At 37.6% G+C, this 20937-nt stretch overlaps 1 protein-coding gene across 10 annotated transcripts in view; it reads right to left on the bottom strand.

Annotated features, from left to right (window-relative positions):
- ACACA (acetyl-CoA carboxylase alpha) overlaps positions 1–20937 on the bottom strand; it is a 331241-nt gene that overhangs the window by 97208 nt on the left and 213096 nt on the right. For all 10 annotated transcript variants that reach the window (XM_003817948.5, XM_008971230.4, XM_055101006.2 and 7 more), the window contains 6 exons: positions 17335–17376; positions 16052–16267; positions 15079–15234; positions 12236–12439; positions 5192–5347; positions 3245–3391 (listed from right to left, as the gene is read on the bottom strand). In XM_003817948.5, coding sequence (XP_003817996.1) covers positions 3245–3391; positions 5192–5347; positions 12236–12439; positions 15079–15234; positions 16052–16267; positions 17335–17376 — 921 coding nt within the window. The remainder of the gene's footprint in view (positions 1–3244; positions 3392–5191; positions 5348–12235; positions 12440–15078; positions 15235–16051; positions 16268–17334; positions 17377–20937) is intronic.

Raw genomic sequence — 20937 nt, 5'->3', positions numbered from 1 at the left:
AAATGGAACTGAATTGGTCCAAGTCCTGGTCCCATCACCTTTTTACCTATTTACTGTCCTGGAAAAAAAAAATTAGAAAGACTGGCCACCCATACAGCCAATGGTCTGGTAAGTGCAGGTTTTCTGCCTTCGATCATGGAGAAAAGCACCTCAATTCATGGGAAAACTCTGAAGGAATCTCTCATTTTACCCTTACTCCTTACATCCATGTGCTAGTTTTCAAACTCAGAAACTCCAATCCTTGAAGGTAATGCAATACCACCCACAATGATGACCTGGTAGAGCCGTCACTTTTGGAGAACACCACATTACGATGATTTAATGTCTGCATAGCACCAATGCATTTACATTGAGCCTTGGCTTTCAGAACATTAACAGGTCAATTTTTTATTCTTTTGTAATAAAACTATTTCTCAAGGCTCTGTTCAGATGCCCATTCTCTTTGGGACAGGACAGATTTGCTCCAAATCTCATCAGCATGAGCTCTGTTCATTCCCTTCACATCATTCTTGGGGTAATATGTACAGTGCCAGGCTCATGACAAACTTGCTCTTTGGCCAAAGAAAATTAAACCACAATAGCTGAAAGTCAACTTGCCCTGATAAAACTGGGCTCAGCACGAGGAAATACATCCTACTGACACTTTGTCATCTCTTAGGCACAGCTGTCCCTCAGAGTTCTGACTGCTGAAACTCCATCCTTAGATTGGTCAGTCTCTCAGTGGACATGCTCCATTGTATGTTCAAGCTATTGGTAGCAGAGTTTGATACTAACACCCCAACCTCATTCCTGTTGTGCAGTGCCCTATAATCTAGCTAAGGCCAATGACTGACTTCACCAGCCATCCTGGGCATTAGTCACTAACTGCTCACAAAAGAACATCAGTCTAACTCCTCCCAAGCTCAAAGGCTCAGAAACAGCAAGCTAACACTCAGCCTCAATCCTAGTCAATCATTTGAAAAGAAAAAGAGAACAAAGAAAATAGGCAACTAAGGAGGGAAAACTGTAGAACAAGAAGAAAGTGAGAACTGACAAAAACTCAAAATCTTTTGAACAAATACTATTCACTTTCTGGTTTCAAAACTATTAAAGCACTGGACAAAGGAAAACATGTGGCTCCTATACTAGATCTACTACTAGTCATAGCTATAGTCCTATGCAACTGTTTAAGACATATCTTTTCCACTAAGGTTTGTTAGGTCTTAAAGGGGTTAAAAAAAACCTTTAATTTTTAAAAAATTCGTGTGTGTGTGTGTGTGTGTGTGTGTGTGTGTGTGTGTGTGTGTGTGGTCTTTGGGTACAGAGGCCCGTATAATAAGACTATTTGTATTCATACTGGCAGAGTAAACACTACATGTTCATGCCCAGGCAGCTCTGGGCTTGTAATTTCAGCAAGAACAGAGCTCTGTCCCTCTGGGACTTCACTATTCCCTGAGTCTCCATTCGCTCAAACACAGAATGAGGGCAGAAAGAAAGCAGGAGAGAAAGATCATGGCAAGGGGTTTCACACAGCACTGCAGCTAGCTTTCACGTGGCCAAAAATCTCATTTTGTGTTTTAATTACATTAGTTAAAACCATTTTGCTCTCAGCCCCATGTTCACAAGGGTGCCTTCCATTCCTGAAGACTACACTGTTCAATGAATCAGAATTTAAGTCTAGCACAATGAAGCTTTTCTTTGCTGCTGAGGGGCTCACTAGGCAGATGCTACATACAGTGGCACAAACCTCTGTTTCAACTTCGTGTGCTGATGAGTATATATCTATGCTTGTCAAATTGTTTTGCATCCTTCCACCCCAGTCCTCTTGACTTTGCTATTTGTTGAGACTCCTACAAGTCTGATACTCTCCATCTGTTCCAATGCTTGCATCCATCTTGATACCAAATCATCTACTGTTGGCATCCACTGGCATATTACTGAAATAGCCACACACCTTGTATATATAGTGAAATTTTTTGAAAAAGATTGAGCAAAATAGAAACAAACTGCTTATCATTTCCAAAGGTCTACCCAGCCTATTTGTGGTGAAAACACAGGTAAAGATTACTCCTTCAATGGAATGAAATCTTTCTAGGGATTATATTTAGGGTTGAAATAAAAATATCTCTCTTTTTAGGTTTGTTACTGGTATTATCATTGTTATAACTGTACATTAGGAGCACAGTTAAAATCAGAAAGAATCATAATGCATGGACAAGAGTATAAGAGTATAGGGCAAAATAGGACTTTATATCACTATTCATAGGTCACTCTGAGAGAAAGGATGCCAAGGCTAGAAAATGCATTCTTGGGATAATTATCAAAAAATGGGTTCTTTGCTAAATTTTTTATGTTTGAACCCCTAATTCTGATTGAGCTCCTTCAAGAACACATTTATCATGCTCACAACAGCACCAGATCAAATGAATTGAGCATGGAAAAGACACTGAAAAATGCATTTATTAATATGAATCCAAATAAGAAAAAACATTAGGGAAAACAATACTTTAAATGTTTTCATTATAGAAAATCCTGGCTGGGCACAACGGTGCACACCTAAAATCCCAGCACTTTTCGGGGCTGAGGCAGGCAGTTTGCTTGAGCTCAGGAGCTTGGGACCAACATGGTGAAACCCCATCTCAAGAAAAAAATACAAAAATTAGCCAAGTGTAGTGGTACACACCTGTAGTACCAGCTACTCAGGAGGCTGAGGTGAGAGGATCACTTGAGACATGGAGGTCAAGGCTGCAGTGAGCTGAGATTGAGCCACTGCACTCCAGCCTGTGTGACAGAGTGAGACACCATCTCAAAAAAAAGAAAAAAGAAAAAAAGAAAATCCCCAAATTTCACACATAGACAAAAACAGGGAAAATAATCTATTTTCATGTACCTATCACCTAGCTTCAATGATCAACTCACGACCAACCCTGTTTCATCTACACACCCCCCTTCACACCTCTTTATTTAGAAGCAAATCATTGCATCTGTAAATGTTTTAGTCTGTATCTCTAAAAGAAAACAATATTCCTTTTTATTTTTTTAAAACTGAGTTCTTTGTGTTAAAACAATACTATTTTAAAAAGCAAAATCATAATACCATTATCACACCTAAAAAATTAATAATTTGATACTCAGTCAATGCTCTCTCTAAAGAACTCTCCCAACAAGACTACCATGCTCCAGTGCTATTTAATAACCACCTCACAGAAAGCTGGTACTAGTGGGCACAGAGATAAGAAAGGGAAGGGGGGTTTCAACTACTTGCCTCATTTCCTCCTGGAAGCCTGTTCATGTGGACCAGCTGACCTTGATCATCCAATACCAGTTCAGTGTAAGTCAGCATGTCAGAAGGCAGAGGGGGAGATGGAAGAAATGCTTGAGTGGACATAGACTCCCAGAGTTTGATCAGGGACTAGTGGAGAAAAGAAGTTTGACTAATCAGTCACAATAATTTCAATATAGACAAAAATAATTATTAAGATTCAGATTAAGATTCAGTCAATCTGGTTTTGCCTTCTTTTCCAAGTGTTCTGCAGAGTGTAAACATTAGACTAAATTCTCCAGCTCCCATTCTCAGTTAAAATAGATTTGTAATTACTTTTTACATGCCAAAAGTCAGGCACTTTTCCAAAAAGTCAAACTACTGAGTGATTCCAAATCAGCACCAGAGCATTAACAAACAGGAAAGACCTAACACTATCCTACGAATATTAAAATTAAAAAACTAAATAAGTAGCATCGACTCCTTAAAACAAAGAAAAGGAAAACCCTAAAGAAACTTTACAACAAAGGAATATCCAGGAAAATGACATGACGCTCAGCTAATAAAAAGAAAATCCAAGAAGGCCAGAATGAAGCTTCTACTAGAAATTCCAGGGAAGAAACCTCTTTCTAATATTTTTCATAGCTATAGGACCATACACAGGAATTAGCTCACTAGATGTGTGTGACTATTTATAAATGTGCAGATCAATTCTGCTCAATTTTGACACAGACATACCAATTCATTTAAAAAATATTATGATTTCCATTTCCAACTTCCTATAAATAAATCCTTTGTGAAGTGGGAGCTAGTTCAGCTCTTTCTTTGCTTGCCTCAAAGCAACATTTGAATCCCAAGTGACTCATACATACCTATGTGTCCTAATCACTGTGTTTATGCCTATTATATAGGAAGAATTACTTAGAATGTGATTTATATTATATTTATATAGAATGTGATTTATATTATATTTATAGCACTGGCATTGGGAAACAGAAGTAACACTCAGCTTTTAGGCTAGCAATGCTATAAAAGGGAAATACCGAATGAAGGTATCTTTCAGGAGACAGAACTTGTAAACAAATGGTTGCATAAAGGTAATCTCTTGTATTTGTGAATAACACAGGAATTCTACACAGACTATTTACTACGGCTACATATATTACTTTACTAAAATTCAAATGTGGTAATACTGGTAGTATTGACTAGGAGACTTGGAAAAATCCTATATTCATAGATTTTTTTTAAAAAGGACAAATTCAGTATTCTTTTGATACCTTAGTCTTTACTGGTTGCATTTTCTACTGGTGATACACTTTTCTTGCCTTCTATTGATAGAAGAAAAATCTGCAGCATAGAGATGATTCACCATACAGATTGAAGGAATTTGTTTTCATATAGAGGCTGAGATTCATAATGTCATATTTTCTCATGCTAGTTTTTATTCAGCTATAACAAATCTCCCACAAAAGAACTTATACTCTAAACTGTGTACCATGAACTCTATATCCATTTGTCTATGCTATCTATATTGATTCTCATCATATTAATCTAGGGTATCAACTAGGAACCAGGGTTATATTGGAAAATGAGAACTAAAGTATCAGATCTCCTTTTTAATATCCATAATTTGAATATAGACTTAGGAAATACACAGGTAACTCTTCACACAAGTCACTGTAAACTATCACCACAAGAATATAACCTTAGTTTACTCTCTGCTACTCAATAGAGACTTCTATTCTCACCATTCCTCTCATTAATTCATAAAGAACCATCCAATATCTGAGTTGGCAGTCACCAACCCTCAAATGAAATAGAAATGAAAACAGTGTCAAGATATTTCTTGCCCTTTGGAGTGCCCCCTTCTAGCCAAAACCGCATCTGATGGAAATTCAGGGAAACCTTGCCTCCTTAGAACATGTCAGACCCTCCAGTTAGGCATCTTACCTGCCGAAACATCTCTGGGATATCATATATGTATGTTGTCCCTAAGGACTGTGCCTGGAACCTCTTTGATTGCAGCAGGTCTTTGGTCACATATGGAGTATTGATTAACATTCCATGCAGTGGTCCCTGTTTGTCTCCATATGCCTGAAACATGATCTGCAGGAAAAAAAAATGGCATGGGGAGTTAAGAGACAGAAAAAAATCAGAGAGCTGCCTAGAGGGGCTTTTTTTGCACAAATATTATCTCTTTGAAAACATTTTTGGTAGGTTGAGTAGCTGAGATATGCCTCTTAACATTGGGTACTTGGTGCTCTCACCTCTCCACAGATTAACCAACTCCAAAAAATATATATATATAACCAGCCATATACCATAACTGCTCTCACTTTTAGATTAGTTGAAATCAACAAGAAAGAAGGCCAGGCGCAGTGGCTCACGCCTGTAATCCCAGCACTTTGGGAGGCCGAGGCGGGAGGATCATGAGGTCAGGAGATCGAGACCATCCTGGCTAACATGGTGAAACCTTGTCTCTACTGAAAATACAAAAACATTAGCTGGGCGTGGTGGCGGGCGCCTGTAGTCCCAGCTACTCGGGAGGCTGAGGCAGGAGAATGGCGTGAACCCAGGAGGTGGAGCTTGCAGTGAGCCGAGATTGTGCCACTGCACTCCAGCCTGGGCAACAGAGCAAGACTCTGTATCCAAAAAAAAAAGGAAATAAACAAGAAAGCACGGTGCACATTTCACATCTCAAAGACAGACTGACCATGCTAGCCATCTAAAGTGAGTTGAATCTCATATACTCAGAAATGAAGTACATCAACTAACCAGTCTGAGCAGCCCTGGTATTGAAGTTGAAGAACAGCTATGCAGTAAAGATAATTCTCTTCTTTCCCCAATGGCAGAAGGCCAGATCAAGACTCTAGTATATCATCTGTGCTTTAGTCCTTTAACCCACTTGATTAGATGGTACTTCATAAGTATTACTAGCTATGCAAAGGCTTCAAAGATTTCTGCCAGAAGTGGATTTCATCCATCCATCTAGATAGTTAATTCTCACTAGCCCATGAGACACAGCCTCATATTTTACATGTAGTAAAATAACCATATTATATTAAATTATGTATATTAAAAAACATATATATATATATACACGTATTTACTTCTCCTCAAGATGCTGTCTACAACTAGTGAATAGCTCCTGCAATACGTATATTGTCACATAATGAAATCACTACACTGGTTTTTAATCATTTTAACTCAAATATTTCTAGAGGAGTGCTTCATACTCCATATATTTAGATAGTTTTATTTGCTTATGAATATTTATAAAGGATGCCATTATTTCAATTCAATTAATATTTATTGAGTGCCCAGAGGTTGTATAACACTAAACTAGGCACTTCATGCATGGATACATAAAATATAAATTCCCAATGCAGTGAATACAAATGGAGATTGGGATGTAAGGGTATGTGTATACCTACATATCTATTCAGACCTACAAAATAAGCACAAGTCTACCATTAATGAATAGATTGTGGACCTGATATATATGCACAGGAACAGAATTAAGTACCTTCCTAAATCGTGGGTACAGTTCATCTGTAAATCCTTAGTCCCTTAGCTCAGAGGAATGAATGTTCTGCTAATTTGTCAATCAGGTCCTGTTCTGGGGAAAACATGTCTCAGGCTGTTTAAAGACCCAGAGACTGGAGCTCCCAGTCCTCTTCCACAAGGTCAATAGGAAAAGTCACCCAGGGGGGGAAGCAGAATTAGTAATGTCTTAGGAATGTGACAGTAAAAGCAATAATGTTTTAAGAGATTCAAAGTGTTAAGTAAAGCAAGGGTACAGTATGAGAAAACTGTACTCAGAGCAAGTAAGCTGAATCAAAATAAGAAAATGGGGTAAACGCAGCAGGTTCCTAGAACTACATTTCTCGTCTGTTAAGAGAGACAAGACCTTGAGACTCGGTTTGGCCAAGCTTTGGGATGAAGACAGGCTGGTCATAGTTAAGCAACATAATTGTGCACTGAGGAAGGCGATTGGAGAAAACAATCTAGCTACATATGTATATTGCTGGCAGAAATTTAAATGGTACAAATATTTTGGCAGTTTGTCAATATCTTATAAAGTTAAGCATATGCTTACTGTGTCCCAGCAATTACACTTTTACGTATTTACCCAAAGGAAATAAAAATATATCTACACAAAGATTTGTAAATGAATGTTCACAGCAGCTTTATTACTACTAATAGCTCAAACTAGGAAATAAAACCCCAAATGTCCATCAACAGGTTATCTTGGAAAAATAGAAAATGAGAACTAGAGGGCCGGGCGCAGTGGCTCACGCCTGCAATCCCAGCACTTTGGGAGGCCAAAGCAGGCAGATCACGAGGTCAGGAGATCGAGACCATCCTGGCTAACACGGTGAAACCCCGTCTCTACTAAAAATACAAAAAAAAAGGCTGAGGCAGGAGAATGGTGTGAACCCGGGAGGTGGAACTTGCAGTGTTGCAGTGAGCCGAGATCGTGCTACTGCACTCCAGCCTGGGCGTCAGAGTGAGACTCCATCTCAAAAGAAAAAAAAAAAGAAAGAAAGAAAAGAAAATGAGAACTAGAGTTTCAGTCCTTTTTTTTTTTTTTTTGGAGACGGAGTTTCACTCTTGTTGCCCAGGCTGGAGTGCAATGGCGCGATCTTGGCTCACCACAACCTCTGCCTCCTGGGTTCAAGTAATTCTCCTGTCTCAGCCTCCCGAGTAGCTGGGATTACAGGCATGCGCCACCACGCCCAGCTAATTTTGTATTTTTAGTAGAGATGGAGTTTCTCCATATTGGTCAGACTGGTCTCAAACTCCTAACCTCAGCTGATTTGCCCACCTCGGCCTCCCAAAGTGCTGGGATTACAGGTGTGAGCCACCATGCTCAGCCAGTCTTTTTTAGTATCCATAATTTGAATATGGACTTAGGAAATATACATGTAACTCCTCACACAAATCGTTGTAAACTATCATCACAAGCATGTGGTCTTAGTTTACTCTCTCCTACTCAATAGAGACTTCTATTCTCATCATTCCTCCCATTAATTCATAAAGAACCATCTAATATCTGAGTTGGCAGTCACCAATCCCCAAATGAAATAGAAATGAAAACAGTGTCAAGATATTGCCTGCCCTTTGGGGGTGCCCCTTGCTAGTCAAAGCTATATCTGATGGAAACTCTGGAAAGCCTTGTTTCCTTGGAACATGTCAGAGCTCCCAGTTAGTCACCTTACCTGCCAAAACATATCTGTGAATATAAACATTTTGATAAATGAATGTAAAAATTTCGATAAATCCATTAAATGGGGCTGGGCATGGCAGCTTACACCTGTAATCCCAGCACTTTGGGAGGCCAAGATGGGAGGGTCCCATGAATCCAGGAGTTTGAGACAAGCCTGGGCAACATTATGGGACCCTGTCTCTAAAAAAATTTAAAAACTAGCTGGGCATGGTGGTAGACGCCTTTAGTCCCAGCTACTTAGGAGGCTGAGGTGGAAGGACTGCTTGAGCCAAGGAGGTCGAGGCTGTGGTCAGCTATGATTACAATATTGCACTCTAGCTTGGGCAAGATAGTGAGACCCTGTCTAAAAAAAAAAAAAAAAAAAATCCATGAAACGGAATACTATCAAAAAATGAAAAGGAACATACACATAATCTATGCAACATGGCTGAACCTCAAAAACATTATGCTGAGTAAAATAAGCTAGACACAAAATAGTACACACTGTTTGATTTAAATTCTAGGATAGGCGAAACTAATCTATAGTAACAGAAAGCAGATCAGTGATTGCCTAAAGCCGGGGTTGGTGCTTCTACCTTTGACTGCAAAGGCGAATAAGAGAACTTTCTGCAGTGATGTATCTACCACGACTGTGATAGTACTTACATGGTGTATACATTTGACAGAATGAATTGAACTGCACACACAAAATGAGTCCATTTTATTATAAGTAAATTGCACTTCAATAAAGGTGTTATTTATTATTTTTAGAGGCAGTGTCTCACTCTCTCACACAGGCTGGAGTGTGGTGTCACAATCATAGCTCATTGCAGCCTCAAACTCCTGGGCCCAAGTGATACTTCTGCCTCAGCCTCCTGAGTAGTTGGTACTACAGGTGCATGACACCATGCCTGGCTATTTTTTTTTTTTTTTTTTTTTTTGTAGAGACAGGGTCTTGCCTTGTTGAGCTGGCTAGTGTCAAACTCCTGGGCTCATGTGATCCTCCCACCTTGGTCTCCCAAAGTGCTGGGATTACAGGTATGAGCCACCATGCCCAGCCCAAAGATGATTTTAAAATGTTATTTTTCTTTTTTTTGAGACGGATTCTCGCTCCATTGCCCAGGTTAGAGCACAGTGGCACGATCTCGGCTCTCTACAACCTCCGCCTCCCGGGTTCCAGCAATTCTCCTGTCTCAGCCTCCTGAGTAGCTGGGACTACAGGCCCCTGCCACCACTCCCGGCTAATTTTTGTATTTTTAGTAGAGACAGGCTTTCGCCTTGTTGGTCAGGCTGGTCTCGAACTCCTGACCTCAGGTGATCCATCTGCCTTGGCCTCCCAAAGTGCTGGGATTACAGGCGTGAGTCACTGCGCCCAGCCTAAAATGTTATTTTTCTCTTACACTGCACATTGGAAATCAATTCACTTATGCAATGGATTACCCAAATCTCTTCTCCCCATTATGACTGCCTGACATCAGTGTTCATTACAGCCTATACTACAAAGACTGTACAAGGAAAATGAAAAATAAAACTCAAGCCAATCAACCTTGTTCCTTATTGGCAGAATGAATAAATGATGTGCTAGGGCAAGCGGCTGAAAGTAATATGAGTTCCTGAATACTCAACTATCTATGTTAGTTCCATTTTCTACTATAATGAATGCAGTAACTAAAAACTGTAAAGTATATGTTTTAGAAGTTCATGAAAATATGTACACATTTTATATATCACACACCTTTCACCAGAAGCCATCAAAATTATTTTAGAAAATAATTTCTGACCCATAGTCTGCTCCCTTAGAACCCTGTATTTATTTATAATAGCACATATTTGCCACAGAGAAACAAATCATTTGTCTTCTTCCATTGTGATGTAAATTTCTTGAGTACAGTTTGCTTTTTGTCTTTATATGCATAGCACCTGACATACTATAAGTAGTCAATCAATATTAAATTAAAAAACAAATGAACGGATAACAGACATGGTTCTGTATTAACTTCATACAATGATTCATTAAAGAAAGGGAAAAACAGTTTGACAATAAGCACCAGGTAGGCATTAGGAGCACCAGAACTGGGTTGGAGGCTGCTCCTTTTGTCAGTTCCCACGTCTAGCCACAGGCTCAAAAGTTAGTTCCCATATGGCAGTAGCTCTTGAACTCTCTCAAGTGAAGAGTCTGTAGAAGACCTCTTCCTTCAGGGCTTTTAAAATATGCAGGACCCTAGGTAAAAAGCGTTCTCCTTCAGGCTGAAGGTGGTTTGTTCATTCTTTTAGATGCTTATTGTGTGCTTATTTTGTACCATGTGTAATACTAAACCCTGATTGAAGGCATCTGTGCCTTTCACACTCCTGTGTCACCATTAGCTAGCATGAGGGAAATCTCAGAGTTTCCTAATAAAGGAGAGGGAAAAAAAGAAAGAAAGAAAGTAGTTATGAAGAACAAACATATTTATCAAAAACATTAAAATCTCAAGTGGCCATCTTACTTTTCACAAGAATAGACCTGCCTTGAAGCTATTGTAGAAGTTAATTAAAAACATCCCTACCCATTGAAAGCTTTGACTGAAAATGTCTTTAAAGTTGCACTAAAAAAACATCAAATACAGCAAAAAATATTGAACACTCTTTCTCTTGGTCACCACTCACGCTCTTGCGCACTCTCTCTCTCTGTTTTTAACTGCTCACTTCTCATAGGATAGATTTCTCTAGCCACCTCACTAGGAATCAAAGCACAAAATGAAAGGTCATTCTGACTACTGTCCAAACTGAGATTTTTAAAAATTCATCTTCAAAAGACTGAAAAATATATTTTCCTGACTCTATTCCTGGATTTAAAAGGATATAGATAAAAACAAGAGACACATAATCTCTCCCTGGCACCCAAAGCATGGAATAGACTGAAACCCTTGTTTACGTATACTGGAGCACGTTCATCCTTTAATCAGAAGAAATGCAATTCTTGAATTCAGGCCAAAGCCATAAAATATCCTAGTTCTTCAAAAATGTGAACAATGGTGAACCAACCTAATTTCAGTATCATAGTAAAGAGCCCAAATATTTAGAAACCAACGTAGTAAAAAAGATTAAAAGGGAATTCTCTGTTTCACAGAATTAGTGTACTGACTCACTTTCTATTTTTACATTCTCAGTTTTCCTACCTGAAAACGGGTTTAAATTTGCCACTTTGCTCTTGTATAATATATGACACCCTGAAATCTTTGAAGGAAAGGGAACAACATAATAGATAACACAATAAATATGATAAAAACAGAAACAGAACACAATAGATAAATATGATAGACACTGATGATGGTAGTGCTCATGCCACTATACTATGTTGAAATTTTCCTTCTTTAACATAGAAGTTGGCGACATAAATCCAACAATTCTCTTTTCCTCACTTGCCAATGAGTAGTTTAATTATGGTGAAAACGGAAAGGACGCATCAGACCAGAGATTAGATTGCTGAAATAACCCACGAGCCCTCTAAAAAAAGAGCCTAAATTGCAGAATAACCTCTGGAGTCAGGTTCACTTGGCATCTGTTAGTGCTTACCAATACATGACAAATGGTTAAGGGTTTTATAACATCCATGATAGAGAACATAGGCAAATCTTATAAGGCAGATGAAGTTTTTCAAATTCATACAATCATTTAATCTTATAGAGGATAACCCCACCAGGTGAACCAATGGGATTTGTGAGTTTGGGTCTTCTATAATAAGGACGAGTGTCTTATCTGTAGGACCAAATCAAAACTCTGAGGAGCCTGTTTGAGTATTGTACCTGTGCTGTCCTGGAGTCAGTCACTTCCTTGTATAGGCTGATATCCAAGTAATAGCCAGACTCGTTTGTCAGGAAGAGGCGGATGGGAATTGCTTTTCCAGTTGGCGTCAGGCGAATGTTGATTTTCAGTTCTGCCTGGAGGACGCGCAATTTCCACAGGCGACTTCCATACCGCATTACCATGCTCCGCACGGATTCCTCAATCTGACACAGACACATCACCAAGCACAAAACTTAAATATCTTCTAACTAAGACCTGTTTCAGGTCTGCTCATATTTGAGAAAGAAGGGCTAAAAAAAAAAAGAGGTTGGTTTGTGGAGATGCACACCTTACAAAAAGTGGTCAGATAGTTTCTCCCCAAACTATTCTTTCTTGGAACAAGTCAGGGACAATTTCATGCTGGCCTGGCATTTGAGTGGTTTTCTCTGGATAATAACACCCAAATCTCTGCAACTCCTTCCCCTTTCCCAATTATATTCATATTCTATATCAAAGATCTGCAATATCTAAAATTACAAGCCATGGGATTTAAGAGGAAGCCCCAAATAAGAATAAAATCTCTAGTTAAATAGCTATTAAGTAGCATTTATATGCATGGTAACTATGTTTCATTGCACTTACAGGACTTTAAATCAACATAGCAATTACCACCGTGAGCTTTTTTTCATACAGTTTTATTAAACTTTATAATATATGTCTCTTGGTAAATTGCACAAATTAAAGAAAGGCAATTTGTAGGTGGTGCTAGAACATTCTCTCTAAACAGAGCTCTGAAGCTTGGCCACTGCTAAGTCCATCTAGGATTTAATAAGATGGGGCAGATGTTCCCACATTTCTCTAAGTTTATACCAAGGCAGCTTAATGCTCTTAGTTTTTAGGGGTAGGACAGTTATTTTAACTAAATGGCCTTAGACATGATTTCTTGTTATTTACATGCTAAAGCAAAACTTTTTTTCCCCAACATGGCTGAATAGAACATAATGCAGCTAGAACATGCTATTCGAAATTAATGTTTCCTTAAATGAAGTATCTTTCTAAAATGCTTCCTCAACTTCTTAGAAAATCTCAAGAATATCTTACATTCCCTTTCTCTTGTGGTTCTTTAGTACCATGTGCCACCCTTGCAGTTTGTTTCTGCACCACAAAATTTTAAGTTAGAATGAATTTCAGGGAGTTAACCTCTCTATTATCATACTTGCTTGTTAACCAAGAGATATTTACCCATTCTTTTCTTGAGGGAACAAAAGCCAACAATCTTTATGTACAGAAAATTGGCAGCTATCTATCATTAGAAAAGCAGAGCCAGTGTATATGGGTGGTTAGAATGAAAGCAGAGGCTGATCTGAAAAACTCAGAGAAAAGGTAAGCCAAATCTAAAAAAAAATACAGCTGTACAGTGTCCATGCCATGTTTTAAGTCTCCCAGCTTATTAGTCCCAGAATGCTTAGGATAAGTTTTGCTTAAACTAGATGATGAGATTTGAGTCAAATGAGTAGCCCTGTCCTTGGCGTTCCTTATAGACTAAAGCAACCCATCATTAGCTTGGAATTTTGAAGGGAAAAAGGTAGAAAACTACTTCTCAGATCTCAGATACTAAGTTCAAGAAGCAAAAGTCTACCAGGCATGATGACTCATGCCTGTAATCCCAGCACTTTGGGAGTCTGAGGCAGGAGGATCGCTTGAGGCCAGGAGTTCAAGACTAGCCTGGGCAACATAGCAAGACCCTGTTTCTGTAAGAAAAAAAGAAAAAGAAAAAAAAAAAGCAGCAGCAGCAAAAATTCATGCCTACAGCTGATCTTGAAAAAGGGAGATACTGGTTCTCCTATCCAAATTCCACAGTATCATGATAGAAAGAGTTAGAAGGGGCCAGGCACGGTGGCTCACACCTGTAATCCCAGCACTTTGGGAGGCTGAGGCAGGCAGATCACTTGAGGTCAGGAGTTGGAGACCAGCCTGACTAACATGGTGAAACCCCGTTTCTACTAAAAATACAAAAATTAGCCAGGCGTGGTGGCACATGCCTATAGTCCCTGCTACTCGGGGAGGCTGAAGCATGACAGTCTCTTGAACCTGGGAGGTGGAGGCTGCAATGAGCTGAGATGGTGCCACTGCTCCAGCCTGGGTAACAGAGCGAGACTCTGTCTCAACAAAAAAAAAAAAAAGAAAAGGAAAGAAAGCGTTAGAGGGAGCAGAAACAGAGAGCAGCCTGTCTTTATTACATTGGGGATAAAAGGTCAAGTACAAAATCACCTTGTTTTTCTTCCTTAAATTATATAGAATGCATTTCAGAATAGACCCTCAGGGAAGAAAATATACATAATACATGTGAAATTCCTTATCAGCCAAATTCTCTCCCTGTGGAAAAACACTAAAGAGAGATAGGTTAGACACTTTGAGAAGGTGCATTATGTCACTAAGGCCACCAGGTAATTAACATTTAGTGCACAGAAGCAGTAATTTAGCCAAAATGCTTAGTAACAGTAAAATTAATAATTCCAGATGAGAAATAGTAGGGAATAATACAAAACAGGACCACTATTATGGCAAATATAAAATAGGTACCAACAAAAGAAAATGTTTTCACGTTTTTGTACTGCTTATAAGTGACCAGCAAGCTAACATCAAAACCTTCAGTTTTGAGAACTGTTTTTTCAATGGCTGTATCAAATTTTTGACACTGTCCCAGAAACTCAATGTTATAAACATTCTATAAACTTTACAGATTAAGGGCTCAACAGCCTGAACAAGGAGTACCTGTTTCCAAGTCCAAGTGAGATAAATATGAATGAACTTCTGTGCTTATGCTTGCTAGTGCTGGGAGAGAAGCTAAGGAGAAATGTACCTTTGATGGGTCCATGATAACCGTGGGCACAAAGTTGAGGAAGATGTGGTTACAGTCAGTGCGGACATTTGTATTGTTAAAAGCAACTTCCAACTCATCCATGGCTTCCAGGAGTAGCCGCTCCCCTTCATTTTGGAGATATTCAAAAGAAGCTTCCTATACAGGAAGAAAATAATCAACATTAATGTAGTTTAAAAGAGGCAATAAAGAAACGGCTATTATAATCACTTAAGCAGCAGTATGTCATGAATCATAAGGCACTTGGTGAAGAGACTGTTTATCTTTCTCCCTAGAGTCAGTCCAGTAACCACAGGGAGCAGGGGCAGGAAAGGGCCAGATAAAGAGTCCATGTCAGCCCTTCCTCCTTACTCTTAGTGCATCATTCCCTTCCAAGAGGTAGAAATACTGGGCATCCCCATAGCTGTAAGTTCAATAGGATGATATTTCACATATGCCAAACAGAGCTATTTAGAAAGGAAAAGCTGAAGAAAGGGTACGGCTATGGGATATAATAATAATGAACACATCAGGAAGTGCCTTGCTATATACAGACACTACCCATACCTCTAGACAGGTGTACAATGGGATCACCTCTTTCCTAACTTATCTCCTTATGCTCTACCATCATCCAGTTCTTCCTGTGATTTTTCTGTTTGTATGCTTTTTCTTTTCTTGAGTGTTATTATGCTTCTGCTACCAAGAAAAATCAAATTAAAGTGGAAAAAGAGCCTTCATTTTTTATTTTTTTTCAGATGCACTTTCTGCTTTGTAAAAAAAAAAAAAAAGCCTTTATTATATGAAATATTTACTTTTGTAAACATTGAAATAGAACAAGAACCTTGATTCAAAAAATGAAAACCTGATCTTTTTTTTATGTTCTCTCTCAGCAGAAGCATAAAACCTAATTTTGAATCATATCTATTATTCTGTCCCTTCCCTCAGGGATAACATCCCATTAAAGTACAGCACCCACCTTGGTGACCAGATCAGAATGCCTGATGATTGCACGAACAAAGAACCTGTAGTCTGTCACTTCTGTGCCCACTTCCACCTTGGCTGCCCCGAGATACAGGTGCATCTTGTGATTAGCGCATGGAATGGCAGTGAGGTCAAAATTTCTCATCCGGTTCAGCTCTAACTGGAAAGCCAGAGCAGGCTCCAGATGACGATAGATACGATCCTCCTCAAACTGAGTACAAGAATCAGAGAAAAAACAGCTCACAAGAGGCAGTTACAAAATTATACTATGAATGTGAATGTAAAAGAGATGTCTGAAAATAGAAACATAAGCTATGATGTGCTAATGAGCAACAAAAATGAGCTACGTTCAAGGCTAATGCTATAGCTTACATAAGATTAGGCACTAAAGTACCTATTATATAGGTACTTTATAGGATGATATTCCTAAACTTTCATCATTTATGATTTTACAAGTGGTGATGATATACATTAAAAACAAACAAAAAATCCTCAATTTCCTTAGAACTCCTACAACATTTAATGTCTTTATATAATTCATTTTGATATTAATTACAGACTGCTTCACATTAATATCTACTTCACATGCCAATGTTTTGAGCTTACCCAACTAATCTAAAAATTTTCTCACTTATGATAAGTACAAAGGACATAATAAATACTCAACAAAGAAACATCATATAATTTTTTAATTAAAGAGATATTTGGCTTTGGAACACTATATCCATAGATATATAATTACTTATATATGTTTTTTAAAAGTTGTATTAGTATATAACTTTACTGTATTTACTGTATATGTACTGTATGTTTCAGTGAAACTAAAGTATTTTTCTGGAACACATGTCAATTGAGTGAATGGAGAGAGAGAGTCAAATATATAAGCCGGTAACAGGAAGAAAGCAACATGGTCTGAAGTTTTGTATTTTAAAATTGAAAAACAAATTCACATAAAGTAGAGTTGAGTATCAGTGAACTATTTGTAGATAACAAGAATGGTCCTTTAATATCACATCATTAGGATCATTCTACAGGACAAGGATGATTTGGAAAGGTATCACCTTCGTTGAGTAGCTCAATACATTTGGTTGTTTCCCACACCAAACCCTTTCAGAAAGGAATCGGCTTTAGTTCTAAGACACATGTAAGGCAACAGGAAGCACAAGTTCAATACAAGAAAAAAGAATGGCAAGAAGAACGTATGGCAAAGATAAGCTGCTCTTGGGCTTTTAAGAAAAAGTAATTTTTTTTTTAAATAGGAAAGAAATCAATCCTTACCTTATCCCTTGCTCGGAATGTAAAAAATTTAGGGAATTCTCTCTGTATTAAAGAAGGGGGAAAAATGTGTCAGTAGTTCATAGACATGGCTCTTTGAGAACAAACAGTATAGAAACAGTTAAGCATTTAGAAGACAGTTTTCTAGAAAAACATGCTTCTTACCTAAGCTTAGTCCAGGAAATATATATGAATGATCCTCCGCATAACCATCACTTTGACCCCATTTCCAAATTTGAGAATCACCACATTATAAACCTAATTTTAGTATCTACCCTCTCCCAGGGGAAAAAAAAGTATGAATTTTTTAAATCTCCCAAGTGAAAAAAAATTTTTTGCTAGGTATTGCTCTTGGCACAACCCAGCAAATAAAACCAATATACCCTTGTGCCACAGTCACTGCAATAGTAGTTACTGGACTGATTTCCCAAGTTACTCTTTAAGAAACTCTTAAAATATAAACTACTCAGACAGTATAGAGTGCTCAGTCCATGATTTTCACATTTATTCTCAAGTCAATAATGTCAAGGGTTTAAATGATAACATTTGAAGATGAAGAAAAATATAAGATTCTACCTTGGTCACTACTACTATATGCATAGGAAAGAATGAGGTTAGAACTAGTGAACTTGTAAGCATTAGGTCTTCTTGCTTTTTTGTAGGGCATTATACAAAAAGAAACCCAATTTACTAGAACCTTATTAATTAACAAAGATGAATTCAATTAGCAGAGTTCATTAGTTTCTGAAATTTAACTTACTAATGCCAAATACCTCTGTTTCTCGGATGGGAAGCTCTACTGGCAGTGCTGGAATCAAATCATTACTATTTGCCTCTATAGGAGGTTTCATTAGGCATCTTCTTCATTATGAGTGCAATATAATCAAACACTTATCAGTACAAGGCAGAGAGACCGGGACTAGCTGCCTACACATCCTCAATAAGCTTTAGGAAATGTGAAGGAAACATGGGACTGAAAATCTTCTGGTGGCAGGTACTCTCATGTGTTGTCCTATCTGATGCTCTCAACAACCTCTAGGGGTAGATATTGTGACCCTCATCTTACAGAAGCCTTGGCTCAAGTATATGCTCAGAATCACAGAGCTGGAAGATAAACTTGGGTCTCTCTAGTGCCAGAGCCCATGCCCTCTGATCTCTCAAGGGCAGAGTATTACCTTTCTCTTTTTATTATAATCTAAATTCCTCATTTAGAGGATTTCTCTTTGATGAGACAAAAACACAGAAATTAAGACTTTAAATTTAAAAAGCAGAAAGCAAACAAAGCAAAACTCATGCTGTAAACCTGTGGTTCTTGAATTTCCTGAAAATTTCTTGAATACGTTCCATAAGTGTTACACCTCACTCTCACCTTAACTAAAGCTTGCACAGTTAATAAATCTTTTTATCTTTTCCTTGGTATTTTAACTGTAAGACTGCATTTAAAAGGTTCCTAGGAGCTCATTTACCAACCTCAGGGAAATCCTTTTTTAAAAGCCTTTTTAAAGTGGATTTTACACAGGACTGAACTTCTCCTAATGAAGTTTTGTTCTAAATAATTCTCTGACCTCCCCCCACCACCCGCTATGAGAGTGAAGCACACAGGAATGACTTCAAGGTTAAGTAAGATGCATTCAGCTGAGGTGTCGGTAAATATCATGCTCATGGTTTTATATAACCTAGTTTTGGTTTTATTCTAGTGAGGTACAGCTTTCAGAGCATTACCTAAAAAGTAACAAATGTCAAAAAAGGAAGAATGACAAAATCTTTCCATGGAACTCTCTGAAAGAAAAGTCAAGGAAAGTGATAATATGATATTTTACGCACACACTTTTCTATTCCGCCTTAACTATTATTAGCTAATTAATTAAAATGTTTGTTTAGGATGCCATTTATTTAATTATGTACATTTATAGGATCAAAACCATTTCCTTTCAAAAACAAAACAGTAATAAAAAATGCTTTCTTTTCCACTAAACCAATTAAGAAAATTTGTAGTAACTGAAAGGCATATAAAGCAGTTTGAATGGAAATGCCTTTAATACAAATAATGAAGAAACTGACTAATTCTTGGCAGAGGTGGGCAATGACTACCAATTAGAAAAACCACTTTCATTAAGGTTAGCTAAGAAAAGTTGTCATGAGATCATATAAACAACTTTTTTTTTTTTTAAACTTCTGAGTAAATTTGTAACTCCCCGGTAAAATCCTCAATTTAAGTATTAAACATTCAGAACAAGAGATGGCAAGAACCTCTGTGCAATGGAAAAGTGGAACTACTAAGCAATTCTTCAGTGACATGGAAGTCTGAAGACTCTTACAAAAAGTAACCTCTTTTGGCACTCAAAAACCACAGAATCACAGAAAACACAGAAAAGAAGAAATCTAAAAGTCTGATCCTACAGTTTTAGTAAATTCTTTTATCCTATCTCATCCTCATACTGCCAGTTTTTCCACTGAAAGCATTCATGCTTATTCCATCATCAATGTATTTGCTTTCCAAGTATTCTACTAGTGTCATGGGCAAATATCATAATTGAATGCACACAAAGAAAAACCCTCTTAGTGTTCTGGTACCAAAAAACAAAAGAATGCAACGTTTCACAGGAAGAAATTATGCCCTTGCTGTGTTCTAATCAGCCAACCATCATCAAGACAATCAAAATAATTTGCCCAAATTAGCCAATCAAGACACCCTGCAAATCAGAGAATGTGAAAACCTGCAACAAAAAACATCATAGCTGATTATGATACTAATAATCGTGTTAAAAACCTAATGAAATGAAGAAATTGGGAGCTTGCTGGTACAATTCTCTTTTACCTCAACATGCTGAGAACTCATTATATAGACTGTAATTAAAACAAAAATCCAAACCAACCCTTCTGAAAACTAATAGTTGGTCCACTACCAAACAGAACTATCTTAAAAAAAAAAAGAAAAAAAGAACTACTAATTATGATAACTGCTCATATAGTGAGCTCCTCCTTCAAGGTCCAAATAATCCAAAACATTTCATTTTAAAGTGGGAATCACACAATAGTCATAAAACAACAACTCTCTCTCGGGAGATATGTAGACCTTTTTTTTAAAATCTCATGAAATTTTACAAAAACAAAAGGTAACATTTTATTAACAGATGTAAAACTGTTTGATTTAGAATCTTATCATGGTTTTAGGACCTAATGGGGGATAAGAAGAAGTCCTGAAAATTTGTATTCCGATGTCCTTAGCCAAACTTTGCTGAAAAAAATATGGAAAGCTTAAAAAAAAAAAAGCATAATATTATATCCCAATTAGACAGCACTTTCTGCTAAATCTTTTGGAATTCCAGACCTAAAATGTGAGTGAAACTAAGACAGAGTGAGTCAATAAGTTTTAACTAACAGAAAACTGCAGAGTTGCAGTTTAGATAGCTGCAGAAATTCAAGAAGCCTCTTTTCCATTCAAGACTTTGATCTTTTTTCTTTTTTTTAACATCTTGTCCATTTTTTTCTTTTATTTTTTATTTTCAGATGAACATCATGATCTACTTTATTTTTTCTTAACAAGTAGAATATATTTACAAAAAGAGACTTGTTTTTCCTCAAAGTTTCTGTTTAAATATCAAT

This window comes from Pan paniscus, chromosome 19 (assembly GCF_029289425.2).
Source record: "Pan paniscus chromosome 19, NHGRI_mPanPan1-v2.0_pri, whole genome shotgun sequence".
NCBI classification, from domain to species: Eukaryota; Metazoa; Chordata; class Mammalia; order Primates; family Hominidae; genus Pan; species Pan paniscus.
The sequence above is the reverse complement of the archived record's forward strand: the minus strand, read 5'-3'. Positions and strand labels throughout refer to the sequence as shown.